This window comes from Lutra lutra, chromosome 1 (genome assembly GCF_902655055.1).
Source record: "Lutra lutra chromosome 1, mLutLut1.2, whole genome shotgun sequence".
Classification (NCBI taxonomy): Eukaryota; Metazoa; Chordata; class Mammalia; order Carnivora; family Mustelidae; genus Lutra; species Lutra lutra.
Window position 1 is genome coordinate 9029043 of NC_062278.1, and position 14510 is coordinate 9043552.

General features: G+C 48.1%; 1 protein-coding gene and 1 non-coding gene across 7 annotated transcripts in view; both read right to left on the minus strand.

Annotated features, from left to right (window-relative positions):
* The window catches only part of DOP1B (DOP1 leucine zipper like protein B), a 107123-nt gene extending 94172 nt beyond the window's left edge, over window positions 1-12951 (minus strand). For 4 of the 6 annotated variants that reach the window (XM_047720135.1, XM_047720152.1, XM_047720142.1 and 1 more), the window contains exons 1-2: window positions 12777-12949; window positions 6533-6697 (exon numbers count right to left, since the gene is read on the minus strand). In XM_047720135.1, coding sequence (XP_047576091.1) covers window positions 6533-6670 — 138 coding nt within the window. In that variant the 5' untranslated portion in view covers window positions 6671-6697; window positions 12777-12949. Of the gene's footprint in view, window positions 1-6532; window positions 6698-12776 lie in introns of all 6 variants that reach the window. The other 2 variants (XR_007125663.1, XM_047720160.1) reach the window with 2 other exon arrangements.
* LOC125089373 (U4 spliceosomal RNA) lies at window positions 5861-6006 on the minus strand. The gene has a single exon (XR_007123929.1). It is a non-coding gene; the product is annotated as a U4 spliceosomal RNA (small nuclear RNA).
* Window positions 12952-14510: the final 1559 nt, after the last annotated feature.

The following is a 14510-nucleotide window of genomic DNA, read 5'->3' on the forward strand; positions in this document are numbered from 1 at the left end:
AGCAGGCTCACTGCCACGCATCAGCCAGAGGGATGCTTCCGGCAGGGAGGCCGCCGGCACCTTGCTCAATGGCTCCTCCTCCCTTGCAGAACAGGAGCCTGTGACCTGCCCTGGCTCCCTCTCCTCCCTCCTCTCCTATCACCCCTCCAGCCCAGCCACACCCGCCCCCTACTGTACCTTGGACACAGGCCCATGCCCCAGATGGTCTCCCTGCCAGCCCGCTCACTCATCCAGGCTTCTGCTCAAATCTCAAATGTCACGTTATCAGAGCCATCTCTGTCTGAACTAAACTCCACCTTCTTCCTCCCTACCCTATTTCCCTGGCCCGCTTTATTCTTCCTCAGTGTTCTGCACCCGATGTCACATATTAATTGTCTGTCTTCTGCCAACAAAGCCTTATGAACGTTGTGTTCAGTGTCACATCCCCAGCCCCTAGGTGTTCAATATGTCTTGGTCTCACCACTGGATCAGTCTGCCAGGCTGTGGTAACATGGCACCACATGCTGGACAGTGTAAACAACAGAAACGGGTTGTCTCTCAGTTCTGGAGGCCAGAAGTCCGAGATCAAGGAGTCAGCTGGTTGGTTCCTTCTGAGGACTCAAGGGGGAATTCACTCCAGACTGCTCTTCTTACTTCTGGCAGTGTGCTGGCAATCTCTCGTGTTCCTAGCCTTATAATCACATCGGCCAGGTCTCTGCCTTCATCTTCACATGGTGTTGTCCCTCTATGCATGTCTGTGTCTGTGTCCAGATTGCCCCCTTTCGGAAGGACTCCAGTTAGAGTGCAGCACGACCCACCCTGACGACTTCACTTTAACTCGATGAGCTCTGTAAAGACCCAATCTCTAAATAAGGTGACACTCTGAGACACTGGGGGTTAGGACATCAACATACTGGTGGGGGGCACCTGGGTGGCTTAGTGGGTTAAGCGTCTGTCTGCCTTCGGCTTAGGTCATGACCTCAGGGTCCTGGGATCGAGCCCTGGATCTGGATCTCTGCTCAGCAGGAGTCTGCTGCCCCCCTCTCTCTGCCTGCTACTGAGCCTACTCGTGATCTGTCAAATAAATAAATAAAATCTTTAAAAAAACAAAACAAAACATATTTTTTTTGAAAGACACAATTCAACCCAGAACAACCACTCAGTAGCCATGAGACATCGGGCAAGTCATTGGTAAACCTTCATCGGTAAAATGAGTTTTAGTAATTCACTGCACCTGCTTCATGTGGACAATGAAGACAGTGCCCCTGACATCAGAAAGGTGCATCCCTGCCCCCATATGTGAGCCAGGCAGACAGTGACATGAAGAAAGCTCCAGACATGGGCTTGCAGCCAGGCTTTGAGCTCTCTCTGCACTTGCTGGCTCTCATCTTGCAGAAGTTGCTCAGTCTGAGACCAATCTCCAGATACGTTATATTATAAAATAATGCACATCGAGTCCTTAGCACATGGTATGCTCTCTAGCAATGTCAGCTGTCATAGGCAGGGCTGAGGCAAAGATGGACAGTGTCACCTCATCCCACTGATGTCTTGCGAATTTTTTTATTCATCACTTAATCATACATAGAAACAGAAAACAGGAAGCTCCAGCACAGAAAACATAGTAGTACCATTACACAGAACTGGGTATCAACTGTAATAAAAAGTTGTCTTTTTAAACTTTTATTCAATATCACTCATAACCAGCTGCCTACAGACATCAGATGGGGACATCGACCAGACACCTCAAACTAGCCTGTCCCAAAGTGAACCTCTGGTCTCCCTGCCCCCTCCATGGAGCAGGGCTCTCCCTGGGCTTCCTCCCCATTGCATCTTGTGGCTTCTGGGAGAAGACCTGTGAGCCCCACTTGCCTCCTCTTTTTCTCTTGTATCCCAAGTCCAATCCATGAACAAATTGTTATATCTTCAAAGTATATTCAAAATCCAAGCCCTTCTCCACTGGCCCACCTATGTTACCGCAACAACTCCTAAATGGTCTCCCTGTTTCTGCCTTGCCTGACCCCACCCATTCTCTACCCCCTACAGAGAAGCTGGAACCTGCTCTAGCGTACTAAGGCCATGCTGCCGGCTCAGCTGCTCTCCAGGGTACCCCCCAGCCCCTGACTCAGGGGCCACTGTCAGACTCCAGTTTTACAGGACCTATGAGATTGGATGCCCTCTCCACCCGTTATCTCTATGGCCTTGTGTCCTATACTCTCCCCATCCCTTGCTTGCTTTGTGACCTCACTGGCCTCAGACATACCAGATCCCCTCCACTCGGTCAAAGGGTACCTTCTCAGCAAGTCTCCCATAAAGATCCACTTTGTATGCATCCTCAACACTCACCATCCCCTTCCTTCACTGCTATCTACCATCCTGTATATTTTGTTTATCTTCCAGCTTTCCCCTGGTCCCCATGTGGGCAGGGGCTTGTTGGTTTTGCTCTCTTCTGTGCCCCGATGCCTAGGACAGTACTAGCACATTGTAGGGACTCACACAGCTACTGAATGCACGAATAGCTAATGCTTTTAAAGCTCCTCCAAGAAGAGTTCATCTGTACTTGATAACCAGCATTTTTTAAAAAGATTTTATTTATTATTTGACAGAGACAGAGAGAGAGAGAGGGAACACAAGCAGGGCAAGTGGGAGAGGGAGAAACAGGCTTCCCTCTGAGGAAGGAGCTCAATGCAGGGCTCCATCCCAGGACCCTGGGATCATGACCTGAGCTGAAGGCAGAAGCTTAATGACTGAGCCACCCAGGTGCCCGATAACCTGCATTTTAAAAGGTGGGTTAAAATGATTAAACATTTTAGGAAGTTTTTCAGGCATATTGAAAGTGGGCTTGTTTAATAGAATACCTCATGGCTTGAGAATTGCACTGACCAAGTTTATTATTTTAGCTAGCTCAAAATGTGTATGTTCCTAAATAAATCGAAGATGTCCAGTGTTCATGGACTTGGAAGACAATATTGTTCACATGGCAATACTCTCCCAAGTGATCCACAGAGTCACTGCAATCCCTATGAAAATCCCACCTGGCTTGTTGGGAGAAACTGACAAGCGGATCCTAAAATGCATACGGAATTTCAAGGCACCCAGAATAGCCACAACAATCCAGCACAATAAAGTTGGAACAACAAAGTGATTTCCCATTTCAAAACTTATTACGAAGCTACAATAATCAAAATGTGTGGGGCTGGCCTAAGGATAGATAGATAGGTCAATGGAAAAGAAACAGAAGTCCAGAAATAAAGCCATCTACTTATGGCCAACTGATTTTCAACAAGGGTTCCAAGGCCGTTGGGAAGAGCAGGCTCTCCAACAGGTTGTGCTGGGACAACTGGATTTCCTGCAAAAGGTTACACTCAGAGCCTCACTTCACACCATGCATACATATTAGCTCAAAATGGTTCAAATGCCTGAATGTAGGAGCGAAGACTATAAAACTCTCTGAAGAAAATATAGGGGCAAATCTTCATGATCTTGCATTTGGCAATGGTTTCTTAGATAGGACACCAAAAGCACAAGCAACAGAAGAAAAAGTAGGTAGCTTGGGACTCCATTAAAATTAAAAACTTCTTTGGAGCCTGGGTGGCTCAGCCAGTTAAGCATCTTTTATCTCAGCTCAGGTCTTGATCTCAGGATCATGAGTTCAAGCCCCGTATTGGGCTCCACGCTGGGTGTGGAACCTACTTAAAGAAAAAAAAAAAAGAAAAAGAAACAGAAACAGAAATTTAAAACTTTTGCATAAAGGGCGCCATCAAAAAGGTAAAAAGACAACCTAAGAATGGGAAACAAAAATTTGCAAACCATATATCCAATAAGGGCCTAGTAACCAGAATATGTAGAGAACTCTTACAAATCAACAACAAAAAGACAAACAGCCCAGTTTAAAAAATGGGCAAAGTATTTGAATAGAAATTCTCCAAAGAAGATACACAGATGGCCAATAAGCCCATGAAAAGATAGCCAAATTATAAGTCACTAGGGAAATGTAAATCAGAACCACAATGAGACAGCATCATGACAGCTATCATGAAGATAAAAAAAAAATTGTGAAGCGTTAGTGAGGCTATGAAGAAATGGAAATTCTCGTTCATTGCTGGTGGCATGAGAAGCAGCGGAGCCTCTGAGAAAGCAGGCTGCCGGTTCCTCAAGCAGCTAAACATAGAATTACCATGTGACTCTGTAATTCCACTTCTAGGTCTATACCCCCAAAGCAGTGTAGACAGGTGTACGCAAACTTGTACACAAATGTTCACAGCAGCACTAGTCACAACCAGCCAGAAGGCAGAAACCCAGATGTCCGTCAACAGATGACTGGATAAATAAAATGTGGCGAATCCACATAATGGAGTATTATTCAGCTGTAAACACTGATGGAACACTGACACACGCTACAACATGGAAGAACCAGGAAACACTCTAAGTGAAAGAAGCCAGACACGGAAGGATACTGTACGTGTGTATGTATATGAAACGTCCGGACACAGAAAGTCGATCCGTGGTTGCAAGGGCCTGGGCAGGGGGAGATGGGAGGGTTTCCTTTTGGGTTGGTGAAAACGTTCTGGAACTAGGTGGTGGGGACGGTCGCACCACACTGCGAATGCAGTAAAAGCCACGTGACCGTACACTCGGAAATGGTTAAATGACAAGTTCTAGGTTTTGTGGGATTTTACCTCAACAACAAAAATAATGAACACACCCCCTCCCAAAGTAAGCATGCTATTTTTAGATGCCAGGAGAGTCAAGTACTAAATGAAATACTGAAACACCCAGAAGAACTTGAATATGCCTGAATCCCATTTCAGCACTTCTCCCTTTCCCCTAAAAAAGAGATCCACCTTCATGCAAGATGCGACGGCTCTCTTCAGCTTGCAAATTCCTGAGCTCTACATACAAAGGAGTCTCAAGCTCTTACCTAAAAGCTGCTTCCCCACCTCCGTCTATCCCAGGCAGGCCAGCCGTGACACTCGCATGTGGTAAATACACTTGTGAGAGACCACACAGCTTCCCGGCCACTACCCATCATAACTGCCAGCCTTCCTCATGCCCTCCCCGCATTCCCCGAGGAAATAAATGGAGAAATTTTTTCTCTTCATTAGAAGACCCCAGTGTGTGTAACCTCATGAGTAGAGATCTGAAGAGGAGGTATGTGCATCTCCCAAGTCCCACATGGCACTGCGGTTCCAAAGTCAGATATTCTAGGCAGGAGCCCCGGCCAGGCAGCAACGGAGCCCAGGAACAGTGTCTTCAAGCCCAAACCTCTTCTACCTACAGTAGAAGCACTGGGCATTACTAGGTCGTCCTCCTGGGCAGGATGGGAACATTCAGTGGTCCCATCTACAGAACACCAGGTCAAGCATGCACGGGACCAGTTTTGGTCTTCCTAGACCAGACTCTTTTCTCCTCATCCAAACATGCTCACAATTTCTGGACAGATTTCAATATTTAGGTCACCCCTTGGTCTTCCATGAGTTACCGATCAGCAGTCAAATGGCCAAAAAAGTAGACCAAAGAAGAAAAAGTCATAAAAGTCCTAAGTACTACATTGGGGTGGGTATGTGCTATGGTGAGTGCTGTGAAGTGTGTAAACCTGGCGATTCACAGACCTGTACCCCTGGGGATAAAAATATATTATATGTTTATAAAAAATAAAATTAAAAAAAAAAAATAAAGATGGCAAAAAAAAAAAAGTCCTAAGTACTAAGAAGTACATGAAAGATAATTCATCTTTGGGGCACCTGGGTGGTTCAGCATCTCTTGGTTTTGACTCAGGTCATGATCTCAGGGTCCTGGGATCGAGCCCTGCGTTGGGCTCCAAGCTCCATGGGGGAGTCTGCTTGGGATTCTCTCTCTCCCTCTGTCTCTGCACCTCCCTCCACTTTCTCTCTCTGAAATAAAATCTTAAAAAAATAAATAAATAAAAATATAATTCATCTTTGAATAACTAATTGGTCAATTTTCAATTAGCAATAATCGCGCCTCGGATAAACCTCATTGGCTACGATACTGCCACTGCGCAAAGCTGACTAATTGATCCATTTTAAAGTTTATCTTATTTAGACGTAAATATAGTGGAGAAAAACACCGTTCAGCTATTCCATCTACAGTATAATTCTATGCCCAGAAAAAAAAAAAAAAAGCTGGAAAGAGGTAAATATACTGACCAGGTTAACAGCAGGCAACTGGAATTACAGAATTACAGGTAGATATTCTTATCAGCATTTTCTAATTGTTATAATCAGCATGTCATGTAATAATAAAAAGAATTCCTTGAGATAATAAAGACAGGGGCGCCTGGGTGGCTCAGTGGGTTAAAGCCTCTGCCTTCGGCTCAGGTCGTGATCTCAGGGTCCTGGGATCGAGCCCCGCGTCGGGCTTTCTGCTCAGCGGGGAGCCTGCCTCCTCCTTTCTCTCTTTGCCTGCTGCTCTGCCTACTTGTGATCTCTGTCTGTCAAATAAATAAATAAAATCTTAAAAAAAAAAAAAAAAGATAATAAAGACAGCTGTGTCCCCGCCTCCAGGCGATCTACATATTCTACACCCCACATACCTTGTTGAGCTTGCCCAGCGAAGATATGAGATCCGCCCATTCACTTGAGGACTCGAAATTTCTTAAAGCCTTTTCAATCACCGAAGCGTAATTTCTGTATCTGTAATCATTCAGGAGTTCCTGCTCTTCTGGATCCATCTTACATTCTCACAGCGGAGAAAGTATCTAAAAGCGAATCAAGAAAGAAATGAGGGAGCTACTCAAGGACACAGAGCCTTCCCAGCCCAGAGCTACAGAGGACACGTGTCCACAAACACTCCTGTGCACAAACACACTCAGCGATGCAACTCAAATATTTAGCAAGGCTCCTGGGCCCGGCACTGTGGTAGATAAAAGATAAACAGTTCCGGTCCTCTTGGATTCTTATGGAGACAAATGAACAAAGCAGAAAAGCAGCAAAAATGCCAGGATTCCTCTTAACTGACCAAATTAATTCTGGAGTGAAAAGTACAAAGCCGCTCACTAAATATTGTTGCCTGCTGGTAATTCCGAATGCAGGTGGCCCTTCCTACAGTGGGGCATTCATAAAAGCTAAGGCAAAGCAGGTCAGTGCTAGTAATCAGAGCAACCTCTTTAGTGATCTAATCCTTTGCAACTAGACTATGTTAGAGGATTGGGAATATTCTAGAAGAAAATCTGATAGGGAAGAAAGAAGTTTAAAAAATAAGGATGTAAGAATGCAGTGTCTGACATCAGTGTTGCCAGAAATCCACCAGGTGCCTGTTCAGTAACTAAGCTCCAATCCCCCGCAAATCCCCGCCAACCAGCCACTGGGCTGACAGTTTCATGCCTCCTCCATGTGTAGAGCCTGGACATGGGGTGGTGACGTCAAGGCCAAAGCAATCACCACTTCATTCTTCTTGCCCTTGTATATTCTTTGACGGATTCTTTTGTTTTTTCCCTGTGGCTAGATGCATTCATTATGTATAAACCAGTGCAGCTATTATAAAGCCTAAGACCGATATGGTCTCATCCCGGCGCCAACAGCAACCATTTCCTCTTTTTATCTCCAATGTGACAAAAGGAAACAAAGAACAGCACGGAATGATGCACTCATTTGACTTCATGAAAATATCTGTCATTTACATGTGACAATGGACGCAATACGAGTGCATGCTTATGTCAAGCTTTGTTTTTATTCCTTCATTAACAACAACAAAAAATCTGTGGGTCAACCTACTAGTTTATTCAAACAATAACGACTGTGAAATAGTCCACAAGATATGGAAATGTTCAACGGTTCCCTTGGTCTGGCACCAAGTTCCATACTTAGGCATTTTCTCAAAAGGGATGCATTCGGGCTCTGATTTGCCCTCCTTCTTTAGTCGTCATCTGATTAAGATCTACTCAAAGCGTGGCAGGCATCTACCCTGAAATTCCTTGTCCCTTTTCCATACTAAGGGAACCCGAATTTTGCTCAAGGTAGTGCTAACAGCTCCCCACCTCCCTTGCAGCTGGGTGGCCACACACAGCTCTAGGCAACAAGAGGTCAGTAGAAGCTGGTGGTGGGGCCTCCAGGAAAGCGGTTTGAAAGGAGGTAGACTCCTCTAACCTGGGCCTCTTGCCCATTACTCCTGCCCATCTTTCTGCCTGGAACAAAGGTTTGATGTTGGAGGTGAAGCCACGTGTGGCAAGCAAGAGGAAACAGCCAACCGTGGTGTGTGACTTTTGTGGATAAGGGGAAAGACAGAGCGGCTGAGGCCACAGATGACTTTAAGGCGGCACCATGTCAACCCTGAACTTGATGTTTTCTGCACAGAAGAGCTGATCTAAGTCACCGTGCAATCAAGTTTTCTGCTACTCACAACCAAACACAATCCTGATTGACATACGAGGCTAATATTTCACTAGTACATAGTCTGAAAAGACAATAAAATACAGAGCAACATGATATCATTAAACACATGGAGAATGCTGTAGTTGGCTAACCAAGTTGCATGTCATCAGGCAAAATGGCAAACATCATAGACGAAAGAAACTGAACTGTAGGTACAATGAATCTTTCATTTATTGAATCTTTCATTTATTGGCCATGGTGAATTTCTAAGAATCCCATGGTATCTGCTACTTCACTTTCTGGTCATTCTGGGCCCATTCCGATCTGCCCGAGGCCACCACAAATTTCAAGTTTCCAGTGTCAATGGACTTTTTACCTAGGACTGTGCAGTAGACCATTCCCTCCTTCCCAAAACTGCCTCCTTTCAGCCCATACCCTCCCCAGGCCCTGCCAGCCCTGTGCTGGTTTCCACCTCTCCTCTGTTCCTTCTCCTCTGCTAATCCTCCTCTATCCTGTTTCCAAATATGGCTATTACCTGGCACCAAGTTTTGTCCTCTTTCTATCCTTGGTCATCTCCCCATTCCTACAACTCACAGATACCATCTTTCTGCTAATGACCCACGATTTATAATGCCTGCCCAAATCTCCCCCTCTGAGGTCCAGATTCAAGCAAATACCTACTTGACTCATTTGCCCAGATGTGGCATAGGTGTCTCAAACTTAGTACATCCCAAACTTTCGTCAACAAAATAAGGTCTAGCCATACAAGGACCAAAATACTGATGTATGCTACAGTAAGGGTGAACCTGGGTAATACATAACATAGTGGAAGAAGCCACACAAGAGGCCACACTGTATGATTCCATCCACATGACATGTCCAGAACAGGTGAATCTGTAGAGACGGCTAGTAGATAAGCAGTCGCCTAGGGAAGGGAGGAGTAACAAGGAAGAACTGCAAATGGGCACAGGAACCTTCCTGGGGTAATGGTAAGGTGCTAAAGCTGAATTATGGCAATGGTTGCACAACTCCGTAAATAGACTAAAAATCACTTAATTGTACATTGAAATCAATATATAGACTTATGGTCTATAAATTACACCTCAGGGGGCACCTGGGGGGCTCAGTCAGTTAAGCGTCTACCTTCAGCTAGAGTCATGATCTCAGGGTCCTGGGATGGAGCCCAATGTTAGACTCCCTGCTCAGCAGAGAGTCGGGTTCTCCCTCTCCCTCTGCCCCTCCCCCACTCTGGCTCATGCTCCCTCTCTCTCCCTAATGAATAAAAATCTTTTTAAAAAAATTACACCTCAGTGAAGTTGTTTTTTAAAAAACCCTATAGTCTTGATTCTACCTGCTCAGTGCTCCTTCTCCAGTCTTCCTTTCCTCAGAAAGTAGCCCCACCATTCTTGGGACATTTGACATCACCCAGGACTCTTTCTTCTCTTCCCCTGCCTCACTCAACCCAAGTCCTGCTTCTCTTCTTCTAAAACACCTGTGGACTCAATTGCTCTCCACCTCCTCCACATTACTGTGCAAGCTTCCCCTACAGGATTGCGGACACTTCTGTTGGTTCTCCTTCACTCTCGCCCCTCTCCAATGCATTTTCACAGAGCAGTCCAAGAAGACTCTTAAAACATAAATCACAGCACATCCCCACCATGTTTGAACTCTTCCCATTACGCTTACAATAATCCAAACTTCCCCACCCCGTGGCCTACAAGGCTCCAGCTACTTTTCCCTTCGAGGCATTCCCCTTGCCCTAAAACTGATTCAGCCTATCACAGAGCCTTTGCACATGCTGCGGCTCTCTGGAAAAATATACTGTACTATGTATATGATCGTACACAATAAGACTACCCACTGGTTCTGGGAAGGCCTCTTTTTCTGAAATAATAGCCTTTATACTTTTTTAAAAAAGATTTATTTATTTTTAGAGAGAGACAGAGAAAGCATGTGTGCAAGCAGGAGGAGGGGCAGAGGGAGAAGGAGAGAATTCTCCAGCAGACTCTGCACTGAGCGCGGAGCCCGACTCAGGGCTCCATCCCACAACCCTGAGATCATGACCTGAGCCAAAATCAAGAGTTGGTCGCTTAACCAACTGAGCCACCCAGGCACTCTTAACCTTCCCACCTTTTAAAAATATTAGAGAATGGCAATGAAAGATGTCAATTTATTTTCCCTGTAAGATGTTACTACATCCAAATAGTCCATAATTTACAACATCTCTGAACCATTGCAAAACTCCATGCACAGTCTTCGTCATATCTAAGCACTGGGCAAAGAAACATGGGGAAAAAAAACAAACACAGGGTTCCACTTTCATTGTTCATCATAATACGAGAGGAAATACCTAAACACATAATTTCAATTTCAGGTGACACACACATTGACAGAAAGTGTCCTGAGTTCACACTGGCAAAAGGAAAAAAGACAGAGGAAGCCCAACTACCAGCAGAGGAGTGCTCAGACTCAAAGTCTGGGCGGCTAGTTGGTAGGAAGAGAGCCTTGGGGCACCTGGGTGGCTCAGCTGGTGGGGCATCTGCCTTTGCCCCAGGTCATGATCCCGGGGTCTGGGCTTGAGCCCCATAAGGGACTCCCAGCTCAGCGGATCTCCCTCTACCTCTGCAGCTCTCTTGCTTGCATGTGCTCTCTTTCTCTCTCTCTCAAATAAATAAATAAATCTTAAAAAACAAAAAACAAGAGAGAGAGGCTTCATCTGCCGTAGTTTGTAATTAGGAGCTGGGGTGGCAAAAGGGCACCACTGCATGGCAAGGAAGGTGTTGGCCAGGTCAGAGCAGGTAACTGGAGCAGTTCAATGTTATGGTTGGCTACCCGAAGAAAGTACTATTTGTTTGACTAAAAGCACAGATGAGAAGTTTAAAAGTAATAATTCAAGCAAGCTCCTTTATTTCAAAATATGGGGCGTTCAATACTATACTACTAGGCAAGTCTTCCGGGTGGGCTTCGTAAATCCAACATTATACATGCATTTATCTTATGCAACACACAAGACTCTTATGACATGGGTATTACCTTGAGGCTGCTCAAGAGGGGTATATTGGGAATCAGTCCCCCCGCTCCCAAAATTGCCCAGGGCCCTCAAAAATCAACCAGCAGAGCTGGGAATCTAGCTCAGGTTAGCACATGGCACAAAGCCTTTATTTACTATATTATGCTACAGGTAAAATGAACAGTTCAGCCGCTAAACAGCTCTTCCGAAAACGCTCTTGCAACCTATCCTGAATACCCTTCCTGTGAGAGACTCAGCTCAGCAGAACGGATAAGAGTTCCACTGCCTACCAACAATTCCATACACAAAGGAGTAATCGTATCTGCTCCAGTATATTTGAGCAGATATACCCGCCTTAAAATGGAAAATGCCAGCAAGAAATCTTCCATCTCATCCGTTCTTCGAATTCCATTTCTTAGAAAAACAAGCTTGGGCGAAAAATCAACTGCCAGATCAGAAGGAAGTCGATTGTAAAGATGTTTATATGAAGGAACACGTGAATTAGATGAAAACAGAGTGAAAAATCACAGACAGCCGCCCTCTCACGAGCAAGAACATTAGATAATGACATAGCCAAAAGCACGGAAACTCTTCTGCCATTGGTTTAATCAACTCTGGGGCACATTATTTTGAATTTGGTCTTTCAGAGTGGTAATTAAATTGCAGTGGAAACATTTTAAGACACTAACGAGAGCAGGCTTGGGGGGGGGGGGGGAGGGGAAGGCCTCCATCGCCTTACCAAAAAACCCTGCAGAGGTTTCTCCAAATACCGAGCGACTGTCCCAGGTTAGGGAAACACCTGCGGGTAACAGTCTCCATCCGCAGCCGCCCTACGAGTTGCTAAAGGTCCATCCACCCGGCAGCCGGCGATCCTGCAGACTCCCGGACCGGGAGAGCGCGCGCACTGCGGCTCCTGTCCCTTCTCCTGGGGACAGGCTGGGAGACTCTAGGGTCTTCCCTTAACAGGAAAGCCCTCGGTTTACAAAGGTTTCGGTCCGAGACCCCCGCCGGGACCAGGACAGCGCAAGCAAACAAAGGCGCGGCTTGCCGTCGTCTGCCGGCGGAGGTGAGGGGAGGGCGGGCGGTGACCCACCTGACCTCCACCTGCCGGACTGGAGGCCGCGCGGGGCTGGCGAGGCCTTGGCCGCACTTCCTTTGCCGCTGGGGTCCGAGGGGACCCCGCCCTGCCCCCGGGCTGCCCCTCGGGGGTCCCGGGCCGGAGCCCACACCCACGCGCGGCCTCGCCGGGGCCGTCCCCGCACTGCAGCAGTGCAAGCCGCGGGCCCGGGCCGCGGTCGGGGAGCCCCCCTCGCCCCGGGACCGCCCCCACAGCTCCGCTCGAACCCTGCGCACCCTGGGGAGGACGCCCAGGCCGCCTCGTCGCTCCCGGGCCCGCGGGAGGAGACGCCCCAGCTGCCCTGGTTCGCCCAGCGGCCGAGGGCGCGGGTCCGGCTTACCCGCGACAGCAGCGTCCCTTGTCGGCGGGCGCGCCCACGTGCGGCGCGGAGGAACCGGCCGGGCCGTGGCAGGTAGGGCGAGCGGCCGCAGCGTCTCAGCCGGGAACCGGCACCGGGTAGGAAGCGCCGCGCCCGAGCCCCAGCGGCCGCGGCCCCAGGCTGAGGGGCGGGATCATGAGGAGGGCCCTCGGCGTGGGGGGCGGGGCAGGGCCGGACGGGGCGGGGTCAGGGCGGGCCCTCGGCGCGCGGGGCGGGGAAGGGGCGGGCCCTCGGCGCGCGGGGGCGGGATCAAGGGAGAACCCTCGGCGCGGGGGCAGGACCAGGAGGTGGGCCTTTGACCCAGGGGGCGGGACCAGGAGGCGGTACTCCAGAGAGCGCGGGGCGGGCTCTGGACGACAGCTTTGGGGCTTGGGGCTTGGGGCTCTAATCCCGAGTCCTCCACAGCTTCCGGGCGGTGGGCGTCGCTCTCAGCTGCTGGAGCAAACTACCGCCCTCGCAGCGGGGCTGCTCCCGGGAAGGCCTGCGTAGGTGGGCGGGCTGGCTCCGTCTCTCACCTGGGGCTCCCCCGACACACCCAAACGGAAGGGGACAGCAGTCCGTTTATCACCGTGTTCCAAGAGGGGCTTTGGAGTTACAGGCGGGAACCGTGGGGCCCAAGAAAAGTGGGGCCGATGGCATCCGACTCACCCCATTCTTTTCACTGGAACCACACCCAAACCCTCGGGGAGGAGGTGAAATGAATCCTTCTATACACGCTGGGACCCTAGGAGGTCCCGGGGACCTGGTTAAGTCGCCCCCGCCCCCAGAGGCCGCACCCTTCTGGCCCTTGGCATCAGAGGCAAGGGAATTAATTCGTGGAATGAGTTTCATTATGTGGGTTCTGGCTCAGAAAGGAGACAAGAGCATTGATATTTCCAGATAAACCCTAACCCCATTCTGCCGTCGTCAGGAGCCTCCGGACCTAGACAGTTCAGACCCACCCAATCTGGCCTGACAGCTGCAGGGCCAGAGGCACCTTGAAGGACTGGAGTCACCTGTGCAGAGTTCACCTGTGCATCCTGATTGCACCAGCTGGGGCTCCCAGCCAATCAAAGCAGCGGCACCTGTTGGTGGAGGTAGTAATTTCTCTACAGGCCTCTGACCATTTAACCCTTGACAGCCCCTTAAGGAATTTTCAGATCTAGTCTGGGTCTCCTAAAAGCTAGGCCGCCGTGAAAGACTTAGGAGGTGGGAATGGGAGGTCCACAGACATTTCGAAGCTGTACACGACATTTTGTGTATATGTTTCTGGAAAAGGGTTTAAAGTTTGTATCAGATTCCCAAGGGGATCTATCACTGCCCACAAATCACCAAGAATATTTTCATGGTTTGGGATGCTGGGCCAGTCCCTGGCCTGCCCAGGCTTCTGATTCTGATTCCATCTGCATTGGACATATGCCAAGTGCACCAGATGTGAATCTTCTGATGGTCAATTTTAGCAGTGGTCTTAAAGTAGAAGCACAGGAAAGCTAAAGGATGGAGCATTTACTAGGAAAAAATTCATTTCATGAAGCTGATTTCCTGATGGAGATATGAGAAACTCTATTTTTACAAAAACAGCTGCCAAAGAGGTGAGGTGGGTTTTTATGTTTTAAGTTCCTCAAACCCTAGCCACACTCCACACTGCATCTAATAATGAAAGAACCACTTATACTCCCGACTGAAAGAGAGAAACAGTCTATTCATGTCAAAAGC